This window comes from Octopus sinensis, linkage group LG4, assembly GCF_006345805.1.
Source record: "Octopus sinensis linkage group LG4, ASM634580v1, whole genome shotgun sequence".
Taxonomy (NCBI): Eukaryota; Metazoa; Mollusca; class Cephalopoda; order Octopoda; family Octopodidae; genus Octopus; species Octopus sinensis.
In genome coordinates this window covers 148,595,066-148,619,878 of record NC_043000.1, presented here as the reverse complement: position 1 = coordinate 148,619,878, position 24,813 = coordinate 148,595,066, and the positions used below count along the sequence as shown (strand labels likewise).

The window sequence follows — 24,813 nt, the reverse complement described above, 5'->3', positions numbered from 1 at the left end:
GCCTTATTTTCCGTTTCATGTGGAAAACGAAAAAGTCGATTAGCTCGAGACTGGAGATAAACATGCCTGTTGCAATTCTTTTAACTCTCGTCTTCCACACTACTTCTTTCGCCATAGCAACTACCGAGAGAAAACAGGCTCGCTCCTCCCTATTCAGGGAGGTCGACGGAACTATCTTCATTACAGATTCGCTCGACAGTTGTACTCTTCTCGAATGCGACAGCAGGTGTTCGACATAAGCCCAGAGTTCAGTCACCTTGGGGCATTGCACAATCGCGTGCAGGACAGTTTCACTGTCCCTCTCACATCTTGCACAAACCGGCGAAGGTGCACACCCATGTCTAAAGAGCTTATCTCGAACCGGTAAAGCTCCTCTGTAACATTGCCAGGCCAGGGACAGAGAGATGTAAAAAGTATTGTAGAAACTTCGTCATTAGATCCTGTACAAATGGCCATGATATGAAGAATTCAGACTCTAAATTTTCAAAAATCTCACTCACTGGTGTACTTATATCATTTGTAGGTAAACTAGTTTTAAAAACCATTCGCTTATATATGCTTTCCTGCATTTTGTATAAGATCAAAGTTTAGTATTGTAAGCCAGAATGTACAAAGATATTGAAGGAGGAACTTCGATCAGAGAAGGATGTTATGAAAGAAAAATCTTGAGATGTATTCTCGGCGACTCATAGAATGTTCTTATATCTGTCTTAGTCACATCAATAGTTGGGCGTAAGCTTTAAAGTATCGTGGTTGATACTAAAGTATAATTCATACGTTTCTGGGTATGAGCGGATGTGGGCTGAAATGTGAGTTCAGCGACCATTGATTTCCTTTAAAAATGTTAAGCAATTCGAGCTCAAGTATTTCAGTAGTTTTGGAATACTTTACTGTGTTGCTTATCAGTGATATGTTTCCGTGTAAACCGCACCAAGTAAATGTTTTATAACTATTGCCGTCACTAGCAAGCAAATATGACTTAGCTGCGTGCACATGCTCTCGTCATTCTTCTAGGTACCTATATAGTTGGGAGCAGATATAGACATAATTTCAGTACTCCCACTCTTGACCCAATGAAACATCGAGGATGTCACGGCAGGAAAGAGAGAAGGAGAGAGGGAGGGAGAGAGAGAGGGAGAGAGAGGGAGAGAGAGGGAGAGAGGGAGAGAGAGAAGGAGAGAGAGAGAAGGAGAGAGAGAGGGAGAGAGAGAAGGAGAAAGAGAGAGAAGGAGAAAGAGAAGGAGAGAGAGAAGGAGAGAGAGAAGGAGAGAGAGAAGGAGAGAGAGAAGGAGAGATTTGCTAAGATTTGCTAAGATTTGGCTGATAATCTTTTTCAGCTAAGTAGACTGGGGCAATGTAAAATCCGTTCTACAATAGACGTAAGAGCCTGAAAAGATGAAAGGCAAAGTCGACCCCGGCGGGATTTGAACTCAGGACGTAAACACGGTCGAAATGACATGGAGCATTTTGTCCGGAATGCTTACAATTCTGCCAGCTTGCTGCCTTTGGAGCAATGTAAAATGAAGTGCCTTGTTTAAAATCACAACGTGCTGCTCGGTTCGGGAATCGAACCAGCGACCTCACTTACGATCATGATTCCAATATCCTAACCATTAGGCCAGCCGTATTCATAATTTAATAGGTATTATTCCCCCATTAGATCCACCGTGCAAGTTCATATTCAACAATAATTAATAGAACTAAAGGCGGCGAGCTGGCAGAATCGTTAGCACGCCGGGCGAAATGCTTATCGGTATTTCGTCTGCCGCTACGTTCTGAGTTCAAATTCCGCCGAGGTCGACTTTGCCTTTCATCCTTTCGGGGTCGATTAAATAAGTACCAGTTACGTGCTGGGGTCGATATAATCGTCTTAATCTGTTTGTCTGTCATTGTTTGTCCTCTCTGTGTTTAGCCCATTGTGGGTAGTAAAGAAAGAAATAATTAATAGAACTACATATTTTTCCTTTTTTTCATTGAGATATACGGTAGATTTATAACGGTGATGCTGTGAAAAACATGTAACAGCGAAACTATGTTTTCCCTCGGTGGAGTGATCATAAAACGAAAATCTATCTCACTACTTTCAGCATTTTTTATCGCTTTGTTTGAGGTCAGCAACTCATTTTCCCGATCACTGACAGAATATCTTCTTTCAGTTTCCGCCTACCAAATCCACTCACAAAGCTTTGGTCGGCTTGAGGCTACAGGAGAAAACACTTGCCACGCAGTGCGACTGAAGCCAGAGCCATGTGATTGGGAAGGAAACTTCTTACCACACAGCCACCCCTGCTCCTTTGAACTCCAAAACAAAGAGCCGGAAGAAATGTCGCTAAGCATTTTTTTCGCCGTGCTAATGAAACTGTTATAACTACAGAAGTCGGCGAGCTGGCAGAATCGTTAGCACGCCAGGCTAAATGCTTAGCAGTGTTTCGTCTGCCGCTACGTTCTGAGTTCAAATTCCGCCGAGGTCGACTTTGCCTTTCATCCTTTCGGGGTTGATAAATTAAATACCAATTACGCACTGGGGTCTATGTAATCGACTTAATCCGTTTGTCCGTCCTTGTTTGTCCCTTCTGTGTATTCTCGGCGACTCATAGAATGTTCCTTGTGGGCAGTAAAGAAATAGGTATTTCGTCTGTCGTTACGTTCTGAGTTCAAATTCTGCCAAGGTCGACTTTGTCTTTCATCCTTTCAGGGTCGATAAACTAAGTACCAATTACGCACTGGGGTCGATGTAATCGACTTAATCCGTTTGTCTGTCCTTGTTTGTCCCCTCTATGTTTAGCCCCTTGTGGGTAATAAAAAAAAAAGTGAAACTATGTTATAACTACAGAAAAAATGAGTAGCAGACATCAGATGAAGTAAAGTGCTGAAAATGGTCAGAATGTTCTTTTTTGGGTCGCAGAGTAAAATTGGAACATTGTTTAACCATAGTACTTACTCTTCAGCGCGAAACTTAAAATGTGAGTTTATTAAATACACACAGCTGTAAGTTATCTTCCATTTCTGTTTACACTTTCAGAAGTACTAAAATTTGGGTTTCGAGTATCTAAGGTTCATCGTAGGATATCTCTCTCGAGCTAATGGAAATCTGATAAAGCAAATTCTTCCACCTACTCCCAGGCAAACTTGATATATTTAGATTATTTTCCTGTAGACTGCAACCTAAAGCGATGCAATTAAGTACATCGTATATTTTAAATTAAGAAGAGGAAATACATCAACATTCTTCCTTAGAATTCATTGAATTTTGAGTTTTTCAATTGCAGAATTTGACGGCTTGTTTCTAATTGCAAGTTCTTGTTCTCTGTGAAAAAGCTTTTGTAGTTAACTTTGTCAAGGTTTCAGGACATGATATCTTGCTTCTCTTCAGCACCGAACTAGTTGTCGTCTTAGCGGTTTAGCCCCAGTCCGCCCGGACATAATACGGTGAAAGCTACACTATACAATAGGTCCTTCCATTTAAGATACAGTAGGTGGTGATTTTTGGAAAATTTCGCTGTTATTTCTGACTGGTCGAGCGACTACTAGGGGCTCTGTCGTTAATTCATGACGTGGTAAGTAGCTTGTTTACCAACCACATGATTCCGGGTTCAGTCCCACTGCGTGGCACCTTGGACAAGTGTCTTCTACTATAGCTTCGGGCTGACCAAAGCCTTGTGAGTTGATTTGGTAGACGGAAACTGAAAGAAGCCCGTCGTATATATGTATATATATATATATGCGTGTGTGTGTTTGTGTGTGTGTCTGTGTGTGTGTGTGTGTCTGTATTTGTCCCCCTAGCATTGCTTGACAACCGATGCTGGTGTGTTTACGTCCCCGTTACGTAGCGGTTCGGCAAAAGGAGACCAATAGAATAAGTACTGGGCTTACAGAAGAATAAGTCCCGGGGTCGAGTTGCTCGACTAAAGGCAGTGCTCCAGCATGGCCGCAGTCAAATGACTGAAACAAGTAAAAGAGTAAAAGAGAGTATTAGTTTATCGAGAAAGTATATCTCATATATTGACTATGAGGCGCAATGGCCCAGTGGTTAGGGCAGCGGACTCGCGGTCATAGGATCGCGGTTTCGATTCCCAGACCGGGCGTTGTGAGTGTTTATTGAGCGAAAACACCTAAAAGCTCCACGAGGCTCCGGCAGGGGATGGTGGTGATCCCTGCTGTACTCTTTCACCACAGCTTTCTCTTACTCTTACTTCCTGTTTCTGTTGTACCTGTATTTCAAAGGGCCGGCCTTGTCACTCTCTGTCACGATGAATATCCCCGAGAACTACGTTAAGGGTGCACGTGTCTGTGGAATGCTCAGCCACTTACACGTTAATTTCACGAGCAGGCTGTTCCGTTGATTCGGATCAACCGGAACCCTCATCGTCGTAACCGACGGAGTGCTTCCATTTTCTATACGGAGAGAAGATGGAGGAGTGCATTTTCCAGAAACCTCCTTGTTTAAATAGGACATGATCTCCAAGTATGTTCATAACTGTGCTTTCAAAGCCTCTTGTGCAGCAGGGAGGTTTGGAATAGCTATTTCAAGCGGCGGGTAATTCAGAATTTGAAAAAAAAAAAAAGGCTGCCGGGCTATTATTTCTGTTGAAAAGTTATCTTTCAAGGTTTTGAAACTGAATTTTATTTTAATAATAAATTTCTACTTGCTCGTATAAGGATGATGATGATATATGACGATAATGATATATGTATGTATGTATGTATGTATGTATGTATGTATGTATGTATGTATGTATGTATGTATGTATGTATGTATGTATGTATGTATGTATGTATGTATGTATGTATGTATGTATGTATGTATGTATGTATGTACGTACGTATGTATGTATGTATGTATGTATGTATGTATGTATGTATGTATGCATGTATGCATGTATGTATGTATGTATGTATAGAGAGAGAGAGAGAAAGATAGACATATAGAAGGATACACGTGTGCCTATATATATATATATATATATATATATATATATATCTATATATATATATATATATTATATATATATATATATAATATATATTATATATAATATATATATATATGTATATATATGTATATAATATATATATATGTATATATGTATATATATATGTATATATATATACATATATATATATATATATATATATATATATATATAGAGAGAGAGAGAGAGAGAGAGAGAAAGATAATATATAGGATACATGTGTGCATATATATATGTATATATTATATATATATATATATATATATATATATATATATATATATATATATATATATATCAACGTGCACCTGTAAACTATTTCCGAGTGATATGCGCATTATCTTGCCTTCTTCCTCACACATATGGTTTAGTAACTTTCTCTTCATTGGAAAAACCAAACTTGGCCATTTTCCTTTCCTTTCCTTCGTTCTTAGCTTCTTTTAAATAAACGTAAACACTGCCAGGAAGCTTTTCCTATTATGTAACAATATCTAACCCACGTAAAAGAAACATGGTCTTATCATTTCTAATTGCATATTCAACATCCTGTTTTGTGCTTGTTATGCATGCACGTTAGTCCGTTATTTGTAATGGAACCGTTCTACTTCAACATTAGCATAATACATTCTTGAAATTCCTATAGATATCTAAAATGTCGTCGTCTATATATTTACTAATTCATTAATACTTAATACACAAATAAGGCGGTGAGCTGGAAGAATCGTTAGCACGCCGGGAAAAATGCTTAGCGGCGTTTCGTCTGTCTTTAAGTTCAGAGTTCAAATTCCGCCAAGGTCGACTTTGCCTTTCATCCTTTCGGTGTCAATAAATTAAGTACTAGTTAAACACTGAGGTTGGTATAATCGTCTTGTGCCCGAAATTGCTGGTCTTGTGCCAAAACTTGAAACCATTATTTCTGGGTTCAAATACTGCCGGGGTCGACTTTGCCTTTCATCCTTGCGGGGTCGACAAAATAAGTACCAGTTGAGTACTGGGGTCTATTTAATCGTCTTTGGCCTTTCCTCGAAGTTGTTAACCTTGTGCCAAAATTTTGAAACCAATATTTAATACATAATTAGGCTATGAACTGTGAGAGAAGAATTCTTGGAGATGAATGGATAGGGAATGCTGGAAGGTTTTGAGAAGTCTTGATTGAGGTGTGTGGGTATTGGTTTTGATGTGTACCGTTGACTGAACTTAGTTCGAGCAGGATCTTTCAACCATGAATTCTCTTGGATATACCACCGGGACTTTGTATAATGTCTTCTGTAGTTTGTTAGATGTACGGGAAGTTATTCCACCTTTCACAGCTATAAAAGATTGAGAGACAGTTCCTTTTCTAAATAAGAATGCCAGACTTATTTATCTCTAGCGCGACGAGCCAACTAAAAATATCAACCAAATCTCCTGCATAATAATAACACTCCATCGTACTAAAACGGAGAACGGCACATTGGCCAGTGTAGTCCTAGATACGCCTAAAAGTACGGGATTGACACAGTTGGAATGCCTTTCATAAAACGTTTGCACGATTAGGGCTGATTTGGAGTTATACAACAACAACCTTCTGAGTGAGTTGCATATCTTTTCATTTATATCTGAGAGGAGCGGACTATAGGAAGTAATTGCACTTTTTGGGGCCAGGGAGATAAGGTGAAACGAACTCGGATAAGACGGTTTTCAACTTACTCGTAACCGAAACAGCTTTCTTTGTTTTGTTATAGATTAGTCAGAGAAAGGAGGGAAATACCTATGGCTACTGTAGGACCTTCGGGACTAATAAGGGGAGAGAGAGAGACTTCGAGTCATTGGTTGCTGCATTACGAAGCTGCATATCAACGGATGAAGTTATTCTCAGGCGAGAGACATAAAGTACCAGTCAAATACTAGGGTCGATATAATCGATATTCCCTCACCCCCTGCTTTTGGTACCATGCTCCTTTGCTGTGTGTTGTATGTATGTTGACATACACAATACTTTTCATTTCAAATTCTTCCAGTAAAGAATGAGTGGCTCTTTCACAAAGAAACAAAAGTCTATTATAGGAATTTAGATGATGACAACTCGCTAGAATTACATGTTTTGTATATTTTTAACGCTTCGCTTACAGATTAAATTTGCAGAACTCGTATTAAGTGTCTCTTTTCTTTACACAAGAAGCCAGACTAATAAAGCTAGCTGCTTACTGTATTTACTGTTTAAGGCGACAAGCTAGCAGAATCGTTGCCGCGTAGGACAGCATGCTAAGCGGTATTTTTCCACGCTCTTTACGTTCAGAGTTCAATTATCGTCGAGGTGCAATTTGCCCTTCATCCTTTTGGGGCTGATAAAATAACTACCTGTTGAACACTGGGAGTCGACGTAATCGACCTTCCCCCACCTCCCAAAATTGCTAACCTTGCAATAAAACTAGAAAAGAATGTAAGCATTGTTTCTCTGCCTGCCATCTTTTCTTATTTATATATTTTATTTCTTCTTGAAATGCTGCTTATTCTCTAAATTAAATAAGTATATAATAGGCGCAGGAGTGGCTGTGTGGTAAGTAGCTTGCTAACCAACCACATGGTTTCCGGGTTCAGTCCCACTACGTGGCATCTTGGGCAAGTGTCTTCTACTATAGCCTCGGGCCGACCAATGCCTTGTGAGTGGATTTGGTAGACGGAAACTGAAAGAAGCCTGTCGTATATATGTATATATATATGTATGCGTGTGTGTTTGTGTGTCTGTGTTTGTCCCCCTAGCATTGCTTGACAACCGATGCTGGTGTGTTTACGTCCCCGTCACTTAGCGGTTCGGCAAAAAAAGACCGATAGAATAAGTACTGGGCGTACAAAGAATAAGTCCCGGGGTCGATTTGCTCGACTAAAGGCAGTGCTCCAGCATGGCCGCAGTCAAATGACTGAAACAAGTAAAAGAAAAAGAAAAAAAAAGAAAATATTCGTATGCAGTCATGTATGACCGCATGTATGTATGCATACATGCATTCATGCATGTGCATCTTTTATCCATTACCTGTTTGAGTCATTGGACTGCGGCCATGACGGGACACCACTTTGAAGGGTTTAGTCGAACTAATCAACTCCAGTACTTACTTTTTAAGTTTGCTACATATTCTATCGGGAGCGTAAACAAACCGGCCCCAGTTGTCAGTCCGGGCGCGGGGTGGAAAACATGTATATATATATATATATATATATATATATATATATATATATATATATATATATATTATATATATATATATCGTATAAAGGATCGTGGGTAAGACCAGAATAATGCGAAGTAAAAGCAAGGCAAATCACAAGAAAACAAATATATGAATTAATGTAGACTTACCTTGAATTCAATATTTCGGGTTATGACCCCATCCTCAGGAAATTAACGTTTGTTGCAGATGTGCCTGTGTGTGAGCGTGTATGGAGTGGACATACGCTGAAAGTTGTTGCTATAGCAAACAGCTAACTTCCTGTAACTCTTCTGTTGTTGATGGTTGGTTTTCTTTGGTGTATGAGGATGGCTTCGGAGATTCTAAGGTTACCCCTGTTCCGCTGTGTAGTCTTGATGTGCACTGTGAATTCCCGGGTCTGGCATTTCCGTAGATGTTTCTTCGCGGAAGTGTCTGCCTGCATATGCTCCTTTATGCGTATATGCAGTTTTCATGTGCTTCCTATGTAGGATGCGCCACATCTGGCACATTTCAGGGCCATTGATGAGGCAGTTCGATAATGTGCACTCCTCGGAGTAGTGATAGGTGTTGTTCGTGGACAGAGCTTTTCTCAGGTATGGGTCGGTGTGCTTTATCTGTATGTAGAGTCCTTCCCTGCGGACTGCATATTGTATATCGGGTTTGAGTCTAATAGAAATATTTCTATCAGTATTTCTATCAGTATTAAAGGTACGATTACATTCTGTGTCTGGTGAGTTTTGGTGTGGCATATGTATGTATGTATGTATGTATGTATGTATGTATGTATGTATGTATGTATGTATGTATGTATGTGTGTGTGTGTATGTATGTATGTATGTATGTATGTATGTATGTATGTATGTATGTATGTATGTATGTATGTATGTATGTATGTGTGTGTGTGTATGTATGTATGTATGTATGTATGTATGTATGTATGTATGTATGTATGTATGTATGTTTTTATGTATGTATGTATGTATGTATGTATGTATGTATGTATGTATGTATGTATGTATGCATGCATGCATGTATGTATGTATGCATATTATTATTCAGTTTTATTTCAAGATTTCTTGCCAATAGAGAAAGAACCGGTTTCTAACATAGATCCAAGGCTCCTTCATTGGAATTTTAACATCAACAACAGGGTATTTTTGTATGCATGTATGTATGCATGTATACGTGCAGATTTATATGTTTGGTTTTATGTTTGTCTTCTCATGCATATAGTTGCATGTCTAGACACGCTTATATATACTTAACTGATAAACTTCTGGAAAGTTTTACAGATGTTTACAGTTCCAGCGATGACTTGGATTTGTAGTCTTCGAATCAACTTTCTCCTTTCTGATTTAGAGAAGCCTAATTTCTCGGGATTGGTATTTAGACAGTGAGTGTGTTACACATTGCAGTTCCACAATAATTACAGGTATAAACCTGAACTTGTAATCTGGATAGAGTTAACTATGTGTGTGTGTGAGTGTGTATGTATGTGTGTGTATTTGTGTAAGTATTAAATCTAATACTTCCAAAAAGTTCCTACCTTTAATACATAAGCGTTTCCCAGTCAACTCCTTCTACAGAAAACTATTTAATGGAAATAGTTTTAAACTATTACAAATATACTCCTAACAATAAAAGTCATATATGTAAACCAACTAAACTAACTGGGATCAACGGCACAAATGCATAACCCCTACTTCGATTGGACTTATTTTCTTTATGTATACGGGAAAGAAGAATATAGTAAAATTGCTTAATTACATCTGGAATTTGAAAGAACATAGTTTCTAAATAGCAAATGCAAAGTCTTTGAAATCATATTAAAAATTGTTGATTGTGTAAAGCTGAGAAGTGCAAATTATCCATCTACAAGACTTTACGAAACGCTGCAACTTTGAAAGTACCCCATAAATATAAAACTTCTCAAGCATATTTTGAACATCAAATGTGATGAATATGTTATAAACAACGAAATACCGTAAATCCTCGAGTATAGTCCGCCTTTGAGTATAATACGCAGGGGCTTTTTAGGGGGCTATACCTCTGAAAAATTTAAACCTTGTGTATAATACGCATCCCTTCTCTAACTTGAGACAAGGAGGTCTATATAACATCCTTGGTTTGTAAAAATGTTTACGGTAACGTCCTTTATTATTATTGTATATATATAACATAATGCAAACGTGTAGCTTTTTTGTGCATTTTGTTTGCAGAAAATAAAGAAATAACAGTAATAACGTTTAATAAATGTTGCTTACTGCAAGTTATGGATGATTCTTTTATGACTTCATTGCTTTCAGGCTTAGCTTTTGGTATTTTCGCGCCCGACATCACAAAATGCGTTTGAATAAACATTGCCGGAGAGCAAATAGAGACTCGGACATTGCTTAGAAAATATTTTTCATTTTTAACCTCGTATATAGTACGCACTAGGGATTTTGACCTTTAAATTTTGGGAAAAAATGCGGATACTCGAGGATTTACGGAAAGAAATGCGAATACTCGAGGATTTACGGTATTCATATGGACAAAAAGTTTTTGTTCTTGTTAGTATTCCATGAGCATCTGCGTCAGCATTGAAAGACATCATTCCAATGGATGGGAGACTTCGGTCATTCATTTAAGACATGCCATTGTTCAACATCAAGATGTTGCAGAAGACAGTAAGAAGCAGAGGTGAGCATGCAGAGAAGAAACTTGTTCGATGTCAGGAAGCCGAAGAAAAAAGATAAAATCAAAACAAATAAACAGCCAGTTTATAGGAAAAAGGTTGGCAACGACATCTTGAAAAAATATAAAAAAAGAAAAGGAAAGAAAAACTGCCCCTGCGGTTTCAGTGTAGGGTCTGCAAACAGAAGTTCATGTCAAGCTTTGGAAGAGAGAGAGCTATTAAAAATATTTGCCTCACCCACATTGAGGAATGAGGAGAGAGAGGAAAAACCTTGAAAATATTCTCGATTTTGAGACAACACCAAATAAGATATGTATGTATGTATGTATGTATGTATGTATGTATGTATGTATGTATGTATGTATGTATGTATGTATGTATGTGTGTGTGTATGTATGTATGTATGTATGTATGATGTATGTATGTATGTATGTATGTATGTATGTATGTATGTATGTGTGTATGTATGTATGTATGTATGTATGTATGTATGTATGTGTGTGTGTATGTATGTATGTATGTATGTATGTATGTGTGTGTGTGTGTGTATGTATGTATGTTGTATGTATGTGTATGTATGTATGAATGTATGTATGTAGTATGTATGTAGTATGTATGTATGTGTGCATGCATGTATGTATGTATTGTATGTATGTATGCATGCAAGTATGTATGTATGTATGATGTATGTATGCATGTATGTATGTATGTTGTATGTATGTATGTATGTATGTATGTATGTATGTATGTATGTATGTATGTATGTATGTGTGCATGCATGTATGTATGTATGTATGTATGTATGCATGTATGTAGGCATGCATGCATGTATGTATGTATGTATGCATGTATGTATGTATGTATGTATGTATGTATGTATGTATGTATGTATGTATGCATGTATGTATGTATGTATGCATGCATGCATGTATGTATGTATGTATGTATGTATGTATTTATGTATGTATGTATGTATGTATGTATGCATGCAAGTATGTATGTATGCATGTAGGCATGTATGTATGTATGTATGTGTACTTATGTATATATGTAAACATATATATGTGTGAATGTGTGAGTATATATGCATATTATATATGTGTGTGTGAGTATATATATGCATATTACACATATGTACATACCAATGTACGTATCAACGTGTGTTATGCATGTGTATCACAGCTTTCATATCAAGGCTTAATGTTTATTAAACATATTGTATACGATTTTCATATACGTTTTAAACCAAGCCGTATTGGTACACTAGCGTGTGTGTATGTGTGTGTGTGTATTACACAAGCTTGCACACAAACGTACATAACATTTGTTGTCTAATTCTACTGGAGCGTGACAACCTTCTGCTACTTTGAAACTGGTCTGCCATTGTATAAATGAATAAAATATAAACATTTTATGTAGATCGTATTTCACTCTCTCCATCCCTTACCCGGCACACTTCGGTGTACGACTTCATCCTTTCATAGTAATCCCTTTAACTGTTGCTCTCGCCTATTTATTCGCTGAATGATATGTCATGAGCTACGTTTTTTTCACCCCCCCCGCTGTTTTCGAGATCCGTCATGCTCTCGCCTCATTTCATTCGCTGTGTTCCTTTATCTGTTCATTTGAAGCCATGTTGTGTACATATGTAGGAGGCATTTTCACGTGTTTGTACTCTTGTATCCGTTTATTCTCTTACTTGTTTCAGTCATTGGACAGCGACCACGCTGGAGCACCACCTTGTAAGATTTAGTCAAATTAATCGACCCTAGTGCAAATATTTTTGGATCTTTTCAATATCGTGGCCAGGACCCCAGATCTTTCTAGTTAACTAAATAATTTGAAACTTCGTGTACTCATAGAGTGGAACTAGTTTATTCGCCAGCTGGAACTAGTTTATTTGAGAAAAATCTATTTTATGACTTTAATCGTAGATTAAAACTGCGAATTTTAACCAATGAGATTGCTTGTTTTCATATCTAAAACGTTACTGCGATCTGTTAGTGTGAAGTTGAAAGCAGTTTTGTGACGTAGTCTGCTCTCTTTGTAAGTCTGTCTGCCTCCCCCTCTCTTACTATATTACATTTATCTTGCTTGAACTCATTGAAATAAAACGTCCTCCTTTTTTTCTGTCTGTCTGTCTGTCTGTCCTTTTCTCTCTCTCTCCCTCTCTCTATCTCTCTCTCTCCCTCTCTCTCTCTCTCTCTCTCTCTCTATCTATCTATCTATATACACATATATATATGTGTGTGTGTGTGTGTGTGTGCGTGCGTGTAATGTATGTATAATTATATATATGCGTGTGTGAGCGTGTGTGTCTGTATGCGCGCGTGTGTGGTGTGTGTGTGTGTGTGTTTGTGTGATGAAAGGCAAAATCGACCTCGGCGGAATTTGAACTCAGAACGTAACGGCAGACGAAATACGGCTACGCATTTCGCCCGGCGTGCTAACGTTTCTGCTTTGTTTACATTTAAGATATTTAATACGTCACCAAATTGGTGGTCGAGACGGAGTAAATAAAATAAAGCCGAATGACGGAATATCATTGGTTAAAATTCTAATTATTAAACAACGTTAAACTTAGAAGTTACAATTCCGTTTTCATTCTGGTTTACAATTAAGTTTACTTTTGACACATTCTACCAGTATACGAAGTTTCAAATTGTTTGGTTCAGTAGGAAAAATTTGAAAAAACTGGCTTCAGAATTGAAAAGATCCATATTTTTTTACGTCTTGTACTTATTCCGGATCTTTTCATTTTGAAAGCCAGATTTTTCAGATTTTTCTAGTTAACTAAATAATTTGAAACTTCGTATACTGGTAGAATGTGTCAAAAGAAAACAATAATTTTAACTAGTTTTTTGACAAAAATGTATTTTATAAGTTTAAACGTATTCCATCTATAACTTTTGCCGAACTGCTAAGTCAGAAAGACGCAAACAAACCAATACCATTTGTCAAGCTGTGGCGTACAAACACGAACACACATACAAACACACACATATACATATACACACGCACTCTTAGATTTATATACACATATATACATGACAGGCTTCCACGCTGTTTCCGTCTACCAAATTCACTCACAAGGCATTGTTTAGCTCAGGATTATAGTAGAAGATACTTGTCTAAGGAGCCGCGCAGTGGAACTGAACTGTAACCATAAGGTTGCGAAGCGAACTTTTTAACCACTCTTTACTCTTTTACTTGTTTCAGTCATTTGACTGCGGCCATGCTGGAGCACCGCCTTTAATCGAGCAAATCGACACCGGGACTTATTCTTTTGTAAGCCCAGTACATATTCTATCGGTCTCTTTTGCCGAACCGCTAAGTAACGGGGACATAAACACACCAGCAACTCAGGTAACTGGGATAACTCCGACATAAAACCTGCGGCTCAGTGGTTACCGATGATGTTGACTTGTTCTTCTTTTCGGATTATGGCTGCTGTTGCTTAGTGAGAGGGATTGACTCAGTGCACAGCCTTTTCTCACTTAAAAAAATATCTTCTTGCACAGGCATTGCACGATAACATCATTGATTGAGCTTCGCGCAATGGCCATACTCGATAACGAGGGTGCAGCCACCATGTATGTATGCATGTATGTATGTATGTATGTATGTATGTATGTATGTATGTATGTATGTATGTATGTATGTATGATGAATGAACAAAACCAAAGAAAATTACAAGAGGGACAAGTTTTTGCAAAAGTATTATTAGTTTCACACTAGAAAAGAAAAAGGAGAAAGGGTCTTTGATGTTTCGGACATAGAGTCCTTAGTTAGAAAAAGCAAAAGCGAAAAAAGCGAAGGGTGGTTGAAAGGAAGGAAGGGAGAGAAAAATGTTATGGGCCGGGTGTGAATGCGATTTTATGGGGTGGAGTTAAGAAGATAGGAAGAAGCGGAAATTTATACATATGAAGGAGAGTATCTGTGTAAAGAGACGGGAATAAGGGGAGTGAACGGTGTGGGGTGCAGGTAGCTAGGTGGGGTGAGTGGAGTTAAACTGTGAAGAACACGGTGTAGTGAGACAAAAATTAAAGCAAGTAAAAGTAGAGGAAAGGATACAAAGTAGTTAAAGGTGGAGAATAACAAGTACAAAAAAATATACTGTATGTGTGAAACGGTATGTAGAAATGCTGAGTGGAAGAGAATATAATGGCTTAAGAAATATATATATATAAACCACGTGATTATTGAAAAAGGGAGAGTGGCAAGAGAGGGTGAGGAGAATGATTACGAAAGGGATATAAAAAAAAGGAATGTAAAGAAAAAGTTTGAAATTGGGCCTCTAAGCATATACAAAGCTATAATTAATAGCATGTACTATTGGGGTGAAAAACCTCTCTTGGATAGAAAGCCTTCGTCATAATATATATATATATATATATTATATATATATATATATATATATAAAGCAAAGAAACAATTTCTTATCAGACACTCTATACACGAATAACGAACAATTATAACATTCAAAGTAGCTGCAAATCTCCGATAATATCTTATGACGACTTCACTTATAAACCGTTGCTGGCTTTATTCTTGCATAGTCAGGAAACACTTTATCCTTAATCAGATGCTGACTTCCACTCCCAACAAATATCAACTATACCACACTGGGGTGCTACTGATATTTACACGAAATTTCTCTCATATTGATGGCAAGTGTTAAGAACAAAATACAGTTCTGGTAGGAGGGAAAAATTAATTGCTAGCAACAACTGGATAGATATAAGGAGATAAACTTAATTTCTCTCTCTCTCTCTCTCTCTCTCCATATATATATATATATATATATGTATGTATGTATGTATGTATGTATGTATGTGTGTATGTATGTATGTATGCATGCATATATGCATGTATGTATATATGTATACACACACACACACACACACACACACACACACACACTCACACACACACACAGCATTTTTAAAAATGTCTCTCCGCAGCAAGTATTTTATTGCAAAATAAATATTTATAAGATGGTATAAGACTACAAAAGAATATATTAGACTCTACAAGACTTTCAAAAACTTTATAAGAGCTGCTGAAAGTGTCGTCCTTCATTTTCAATACATAAGTTGACTCTTCTACACATGTTTTGAAATACAACTTGTAGAATCTAACGCGGTATGGACGTGTGAAGGTTATCATTGCGTCTTTTAGCTCATTAATGGTTTTCAGGCGATTCTTGTACACTGATCCTTTACTTGCTCCCCAGAAAAAAAAAAGTCTGACGGTGTTAAATCAGGTGATCTTGGTGGCCAATTTCCCTTCGAAATAATACGTTCACCGAAAAACCCTTGAAGCAGTACCATCGTGATGCGCGAAGTATGTGCTGTAGCTCCAACTTGCTGAAAGTATGCATTATTAATTTCACTTTCAGAGACTTGGCCCACAAATGGATAGACAATATTTGAGCAATATCTCCCAGTGTTGATGGTGTCTTTAAAATATATCGGTCCCACAATACGTTTTCCCGAAATTACTATCCGTACTCCAACTTTTTCGAGATGCATTGGTTGCTCATGCGTCGCGTGTGGATTCTCAGTGCTCCATAACCTTGTATTTTGCGAATTTATGTGTCTCGAAAGATGAAACCAAGCCTCATCAGTGTAAAAACATCCATCCAGCACTTCTATGTCTTTTTCGGCAACAAAGTTTTGGAACCAATGATAATAATGAAGCCTTTTAGCATGATCCGTAGTCTTCAATTCTTGTATGGAAAGAAATTTAATTACTTTTTTACTGCCATGTGAGCACTTTCTAGGCTGATTTCCGTTTCCTGTGACAATTTGCGTAAGGACTTTGACGGGCTTGCCAACAGTTTATCAGAAACATTGGAGTGTGTTTCGTCTGAAAGAACAATACGCCTACCGCTTCTTGCTGCGTCTTCCACTGAGCCTGTGTTTCTAAATTTTTTTTTTACCAAATCCCTGCACAGTGTCACGATGTGGATCAACAGTATTTGGAAAAGTTTCACTGAACTTCTGTTTCACAGTATCTGTGTATTTGCTTACAGCTCGAAACACCCATTCAACTAAAAACGTACATTCTTCAATGGTTAGCATGTGGACACGCTGAAGGGTACGCAATGACTGAGGGACAATGGCTGACATCCGACCGTCCACGCAGTGATTGCAAAATGAAAAACTTCACAATTCACTGCGGAGGGACTTTTTGAACACCCTGTATATAGAGTATATGTATATGTGTGTGTGTATCTATCTATCTATCTATCTATCTATCTATCTATCTATCTATCATCTATCTATCTATCTATCTATCTATCTATCTATCTATCTATCTATCTATCTATCTATCTATCTATCTATCTATCTATCTATCTATCTATCTATATGTATATATACATGTATGTATATATATATATATATATATATATATATATATATATATATATATATATATATATATATATATATACTCAAGATATTTAGTACAACGCTGTGGGATCGAACTCGGAATCAGGGTGAAGTGATGTTTTTAACCACATCGTCATGTTAGTAAGTTGAAATCCCTCCTGCTGTCTTTCCCTCTTCCCCCTCTCTCTCTGTAACTCATTCCTTTTCTCCTACTTTGTCTTCGTCTTTTACATGTACACTCAATTTTTCTTAATCTGTCTGTCTGTCTGTCTGTCTGTCTGTCTCTCTCTCTCTCTCTCTCTCGCTCTCTCTCTCTCTCGCTGTTCTATCCACTTTCACTAACTACATGTTAGGCCAGTGCATCTTAGTAATTGAAATAACAGGCTAACGAACAGTTAGTGTAGTAAGAACTCGATACTTATACTGTAAATTATTAATTTCACCGTCTAAAAGTATTTGTTTTAGTATAATGTTTTGTAAGTGTATGCCTATATATATATGCATTTATGTAACTACCTTTACGCATGTAAATACATATGTATGTGTATGTATGCATGCATGTAAGGATATGTTAAGTACGCATGAAAGTATAATCGTTCAACTATTTGTCTTTTTATATTCTTATTGGTGTCAAATGTTGGCACAAGGCCAGTAAGTTCGGGAGGAGGTGGTAAATCGATTGCATCAGCTTTAGTACTCAACTGGTACTTATTTTATCGACCCCGAAAGGGATGAAAGGCAAAGTCGACTTCAACTCAGAATGTAAGGACACACGAAATGCCTATTTCTTTACTACCCACAAAGGGCTAAACACAGATGAGATCCAGAGATGCTCAATATAGAAAATACTTAGTAACGATCAAATAATTTGAACTTACACTCCTAAATCTTTACCGAGAACTAAGTCCGTTGGGGTAAAGATTGGCTATAAGAGGAATCAGAGTGAGCAGATATAGAGACAATGATGCAAATAAATAAATGAAACCGGTTTGGCTGGATATACAAAATATAGATACAGATATACATGAGAAAACAAACACTAAAAATATCAAGACTTTTAACAAAACGTCTTCCTAGTTTGACACTTGAAAAGAAAAGGAAATGGGGTTGGACGTTTCAGACGCTACGCCTTCCTTGGAAATATCAGAAGAAAGAAAAGGAGGGAAAGCGGTGGAAAAAGGAAAAAAAAAAAATTAGGGGCCAGGTAGGAAAACGCTTATATAAATATGTATCGATTGCTTATACTCATTTAAAGCTAATGTTGCCCTCTATCTCGATGGAAACAAATTGAAATGAGCCAATGATGTGAGCTAAGAGATTTATGTACTGTCTGGTGTACGCGAAAATTTTTTTAATATTTCTTCGCTTGCAATCTTGTAGTTTCGAGTTCAGTCCCGCTGCGCAGTAACTTGGGCAAGTGTCTCCTACTATAACCTTGGGCCGACCAGTGCCTTGTGAGTGAATTTGGTAGACGGAACCTATATGGGAGCTCGTCTTGTATACATACATGCATGCATGCACACATACATACATACATACATACATACACATACATACATACATACATACACTCATCTGTGTGTGTGTGTGTGTGTGTGTGTTTGTGTCGACAAACAACAACAACAACAACATTGAAAAATACCTTAGGAATGAGAACCTAGGTTCGAAATTTCTCGAAGACACCTGATGAAGGCTGGAGGGTATATCAGCCGAAATGTTGTGTTAACAACAAACAAGATGAGGACAAATATCCGTCAAATGTAAATAATGTAAATTATGTTGACTATGAGTTGTAAAGATTGGTGAAATAAAATTTGAATTACATGGTTAGTATATAATGTATGATAATGTATGATAATCAGGGAGAGACTGAACGTAAGAAAGTGAATGGCCGAGAAAGAAAAAGCACGAAGAACAAATAGACATTCTACGTGTGAGTGAGGGCATGGGTGAGTCAGAGACTAAATATGTTTTTCGACAGTAGGTAGACTCTTTTACTCTTTTACTCTTTTACTCTTTTACTCTTTTACTTGTTTCAGTCATTTGACTGTGGCCATGCTGGAGCACCGCCTTTAGTCGAGAAAATCGACCCGGGACTTATTCTTTGTAAGCCCAGCACTTATTCTATCGGTCTCTTTTGCCGAACCGCTAAGTTACGGGGACGTAAACACACCAGCATCGGTTGTCAAGCAATGCTAGGGGAACAAACACAGACACACAAACACACACACATACATATATATATATATACATATATACAACAGGCTTCTTTCAGTTTCCGTCTACCAAATCCACTCACAAGGCATTGGTCGGCCCGAGGCTATAGTAGAAGACACTTTCCCAAGATGCCACGCAGTGGAAGTGAACCCGGAACCATGTGGTTGGTATTAGCAAGCTACTTACCACACAAAGTAAATTATAAAATAATAGTAACCTGGCGTATTAGACGCATGAATGCCAGGCAAGAATGTTTGACAAGTCGTGTATTGTTTGGCGATATTTAGTCATCTCGAGTTGATCAGCTCTAATAACCAATCAGATCACTACGACTGTTTTTCTTTTGACAACACCCACAGGGAACTGAACTTAGCATTCTCACTTATTGAAACACTCCTCAATTTTACAATGATCCCTTCCTCTCGACAGGCTTAGTCCTCATCGAATAGATCAGTCATGGGCATACTGCGGCCCGCGGACTTTCTGAATGGCACACCAACACGAAAAACTACTTTGAATGTGTTTTTTTAGTGGTGTGGCTCGACTGATGATGAGCCATGTCTCAAGCGGCCCCCTTTGCGAAAAAGGTTACCTATGCATAGAATGCGCCTATGATCAAAAGCAAAATAGCCGGGACCATTTCACCTTTTTTTTTTCAGGTAGAGTGTTTAATAAAAGAAATAATAATACTGACCTCATTGCAACGGTGCTTGTGTGCAACTAGAACTCGTCTGAAAGGGTAAAAGAGGAAACATAAAGCAGTAGTAAGTCAACTAAAGAATAAAAAAAAGCAATGATAGTCAAAAGGGCATATCTGCAATTACATTATCTAATGTGCCTAATTCCGCTGGGGTCGATTCTGCCTTTCATTGTTTCGGGGTCGATAAAATAAGTACCTATTTCTTTATTACCCACAAGGGGCTAAACACAGAGGGGACAAACAAGGACAGACATAGGTATTAAGTCGATTACATCGACCCCAGTGCGTAACTGGTACTTAATTTATCGACCCGGAAAGGATGAAAGGCAAAGTCGACCTCGGCGGAATTTGAACTCACAACGTAACGCAGACGAAATACCGCTAAGCATTTCGCCCAGCGTGCTAACGTTTCTGCCAGCTCGCCGCCTTCGATAAAATAAGTACCAGCTGAACACTGACGTCGATGTAAACGACTCACTCCATGCCCTTAAAATTGCTGGCCTTGTGTCAGAATTTGAAACCATTATCTAATGTACCCTCCCCAGCAGTGGCGTAGCAAGAGCGTGTGCCGCCAAGAGCAGCGCTCTACTTAACCGCCCTCTACTGGTATGTACTGGCCCCGCAGCCTATAAAGGCTTACACAGAAAACTCAAAATTACCGCCCGAATAAAAGCATAGCCTTATTCGGGGACCGCCGCCTAGCTTCGCTATTTCTTCCATTCTTTTTTAACACTGAGGGAGGATTTGATTGCGATTTCTAGAAAGTTGTGCAATGACGTGGGGGGCTTCCTTGTTGCTCTCTAATGGCCTTTGTAGGGGGCGGATGCTGCGTAGGATGTTTAATGTGTAGCATCAACGCCGATTATGATTTATCAGTGGTTCTTTGATGAGGGTTGCGCTTGTACTTTGTAGAATGTCATCAAGAGACCGGGAGTTGAATATTTTAGGTCTTGTTGGAATTAACCTTTGAATTAAAGGAAACAAATATAAAAGTGATATTCTGCGTCACTTGGTTTGTTACTTATTTGTTTTTTTTGTTGTTGTTGTTACGGTTTAGCTGTACCACTTGGTTGCTTTAATTAAATGATGCGTTTTGTTTTTTTTTGTATTTAGGGACTTTTTAAATATATTTGATAGGGAATACGTGTGTGTGTGTGTGTGTGTGTGTGTGTATGTTTGTGGATGTGTGAGCGCGTGTGTGTATAAATGTATGCATGCACACAAACATACGCATCCATACACTCAAATATATACACATGAGTGTGCGTTATGTATATACTTATACACAAACAGGAACACACACACAAACCACACACACATGTATAATATATATATATATATGTATATATATATGTATATATGTATATATATGTATATATATGTATACATGTATATATATATATGTATATATATATATGTATATGTATATATGTATATATGTATATATATGTATATGTATATATATATGTATATATATATATATATATATATGTATATATATACATGTATATATATATATGTTATATATATATATATGTATATATATATGTATATATATATTGTATATATATGTATATGTATATATATGTATATATGTATATATAATATATATATATATATATATATATATATATATTATATATATATATATATATATGTATGTATATGTGGAGAGATAGATAGATACGTACATACATATATATATAGATTCATACACACACGCATACATATGCAACACACACACACACACTCAGTGTATAATACACCAACATTCACATTAATTTTGAAATTGTTACTAATTCTGATCTTCGATTTCTTTTTAAACAGGGTTTACGTGTCCCACCCCAATTGGGATATATACCGACCCAACGTCTTGTGAGCATTTTTACTTGTGTGCTAACGGAAGGGGTTTTCGTCAGAAATGTCCATTTGGCTTGATATTCGACGGTGTCGTGTGTAACTGGAAAAAAGACAACAGTTGTACTCCGACTTGGAAGAGTAGTTTGCGGGATGGAATCAATATTGATACGAAACCGAACGATCCTAGTCGTAGATCACGAGTTGTGTCGCCGAAAAAGAGCTCGGAGAAGCTAGTTCCATCGACTACAGACGAACATCAGCGAAATCAGGATGGTGTTAGTTTGCTAACGAGTACGGAGGGAAACCGAATAACTGATGAGTTTGAGAGGAATAGAAAGCAGATGCGTAATAAGTCAGATCAAAGTACTGAAATGGGGAATTTAACAGAAAATAATCAGGTACAACAGCAACGAAAAGGAAACTCTAATTTGGAACGGTCTAGAGAGGAAGAAAAAACAGTAATAGGAAAGGCAAAAGTTAAAAATGTAGAAAAAGCAGAAGAGGAAGGGAAGGAAAATAATGAAAACGATGGGAATAAAGCAAGAGGTAGATATTTAAAAGAATATCTGGCGAGAGAGGAAAAGCGACGAAAGTTTTTGAAAGAGTTGGAAAAGAAGAGATCAGAACTGTGGGAGAGACAGCAGCAATTGAGGAGAAAACTACTGAGGCAGCATCAACTGCAACAGAGAAAATTATTCATTCTGAGACAGAAACAGCAGCAGCAACTATTGCAGCAACGACAACAACTACAGCAATTGCAAGAAAAGAAGGAAGACCAACAACAACAACATCAAAACGGATCAGTTCCACAATTTCAGCAACACGAAGGACACAAACAACACCAAGATCAACAACAACAACCACAACAAAAAGAAGAAGAAGAACAACAACAACAACTGCAAAAAGAACAACAACAACTGCAAAAAGAACAACAACAACTGCAAAAAGAACAACAATTGCTCGAAAATGAAGAACATCAGCGGCAGCAGCATCAACAGGAAAAACAAGAACAAAGCACAGCGAGGGATAGAAATCTGAAAGCCAATGAGATCAGGGATATCTGGAGTGAATCTGACCAAAGTAACAGTTCAAAGACAGCGTGGAAACCGAATTCCAGCAAAGGGCGTAGCCACTCAGAAAAGGGTTTGTATCCTTCTCTCTTTCATTCATCTGTCAGCAATCAGATTTTCCTCGTGAACCACCGAATTAAACCAAACTACACAAACGACAATATGGACGACGGCGCTATCGTCAAAGACAGCCAAAGCAGCAACAGTAATGCCAGCGAAAGCAACAATAATAACATTAATAGCAACGGTTTTAACAAGGCTGTAACTTCAGGAAACGCCAGATAGAAAGAAAAAAAAAATAATGAAAAGAAACTCCCATGCGCGCACACACAGAGACACAGTCTCTCTCTCTCTCCCTGTCTCTCTCTCCTTGTCTCTCTCTCACATACACGCACACAAACACAAACACACACAATGTGAATTCAATATCCTACAATTAAGAAACGACATATCTTATCTGATTTACATCTTCTACAATTTCATCTGAGGAAGTGACATTTGTAAATAGCGGAAAATAAGGGTAACAACAACAACAACAACAACAACAATAGCAGCAACATTAAAGAACAACAGCTGTGCGGACTAAAGTTCCAGTTATTTTAACATTGAATACACAACAGTGCTTCGATTATTGCATAAATATACCAATATACGAACTCATGTTAGTACAATTCGCAATTATTGTAGTAACTTATTTATTCCTGTGACCAGAAGAATGATTAAAAAAAAAGAAAGACAACAAATAATAAAATAAAAAACAAACAAACTGTGAACCATTAAACAGAAATATTAATTTGCTGTTTACACATAATCTATGTAAATTTATAATATATTTTGTATATAACCAAAAATGGCATTCCAGTTCTTTCTGTTCTGGAGAATGATTAACCAGCTCTTCGAGAATATTGTTTCCATAAAATAGCTTTGTCATTTTCCTGTTGTAATAAAATACTGAAAATATTTTATACGACCACCATTTTAAAACAAGTGTTTCTTTTGTCTTTATACAATACGGCATCTGAATGTTATAGACCATAGAGTTCTTTGAGTGAACTATTTGAAATATAATTCTGTGGAATATGAACCTAAATTGCAGTAAGTTTTCATTTGCATTCTGCAAAAATGGAATTTCATTTCGATTTTTCTCAAAGTTTCGAGATCCCCACTTATGCTCTTTCGAGCTTATTGCCTTTCACTTCTCTTTTTCTGAAAAAATATTTATTCTATTTCTATTGTAGAATATATTTTAAATAACATTATGAAATAAGCTCGTGCCTGGGGTTTTGATTATCGAATTAATCACTTCACTTTACTCAGAGCAACAGGAGTAAATTTTTGCTCTCAAACAAGAAATTAATGTTGTAAATTTTGACACAACAAACTTTTATACAAATTTTCTTGCTACCAATTATTTGATATTTGATCCAAATCCTTAAATTAATGCTTAGTTCTCACTATCTAATCAATTGATTCAGTGTGATTTAATTTGATTATCTAGGAAGATTACATGCTCTCAAAGTTTAGCTGTTTATCTTTCTTCTCTCATTAATTCTAATAAATGACAAATCAGTTTCTTTGCTTGCCTGTTTTCTTCTTCATATTTTATAGCCATTGATATTAAGTGCAATCTATAAACCAATTTTCTAATCTAAAGTTTAAATATTAGGCTAATCAGGCAGCCATATGGCATAAATAACTTTTTGATAATATATGTATCTGCATTCAGTATC

At 37.2% G+C, this 24,813-nt stretch overlaps 1 protein-coding gene across 2 annotated transcripts in view; it reads left to right on the top strand.

The window, feature by feature from the left end:
• LOC115210600 (putative uncharacterized protein DDB_G0274435) overlaps positions 1-24,536 on the top strand; it is a 30,335-nt gene extending 5,799 nt beyond the window's left edge. Inside the window, exons 3-4 of one of the 2 annotated variants that reach the window (XR_004998913.1) lie at positions 21,981-24,178; positions 24,322-24,535. Coding sequence is in view for 1 of the 2 variants with exons in the window: in XM_029779203.2 (XP_029635063.2) it covers positions 21,981-23,368 (1,388 nt within the window). In the remaining variant the exon portion in view is untranslated. Of the gene's footprint in view, positions 1-21,980 lie in introns of both variants that reach the window. The other variant, XM_029779203.2, reaches the window with a different exon arrangement.
• The last annotated feature ends 277 nt before the right edge of the window (positions 24,537-24,813 follow it).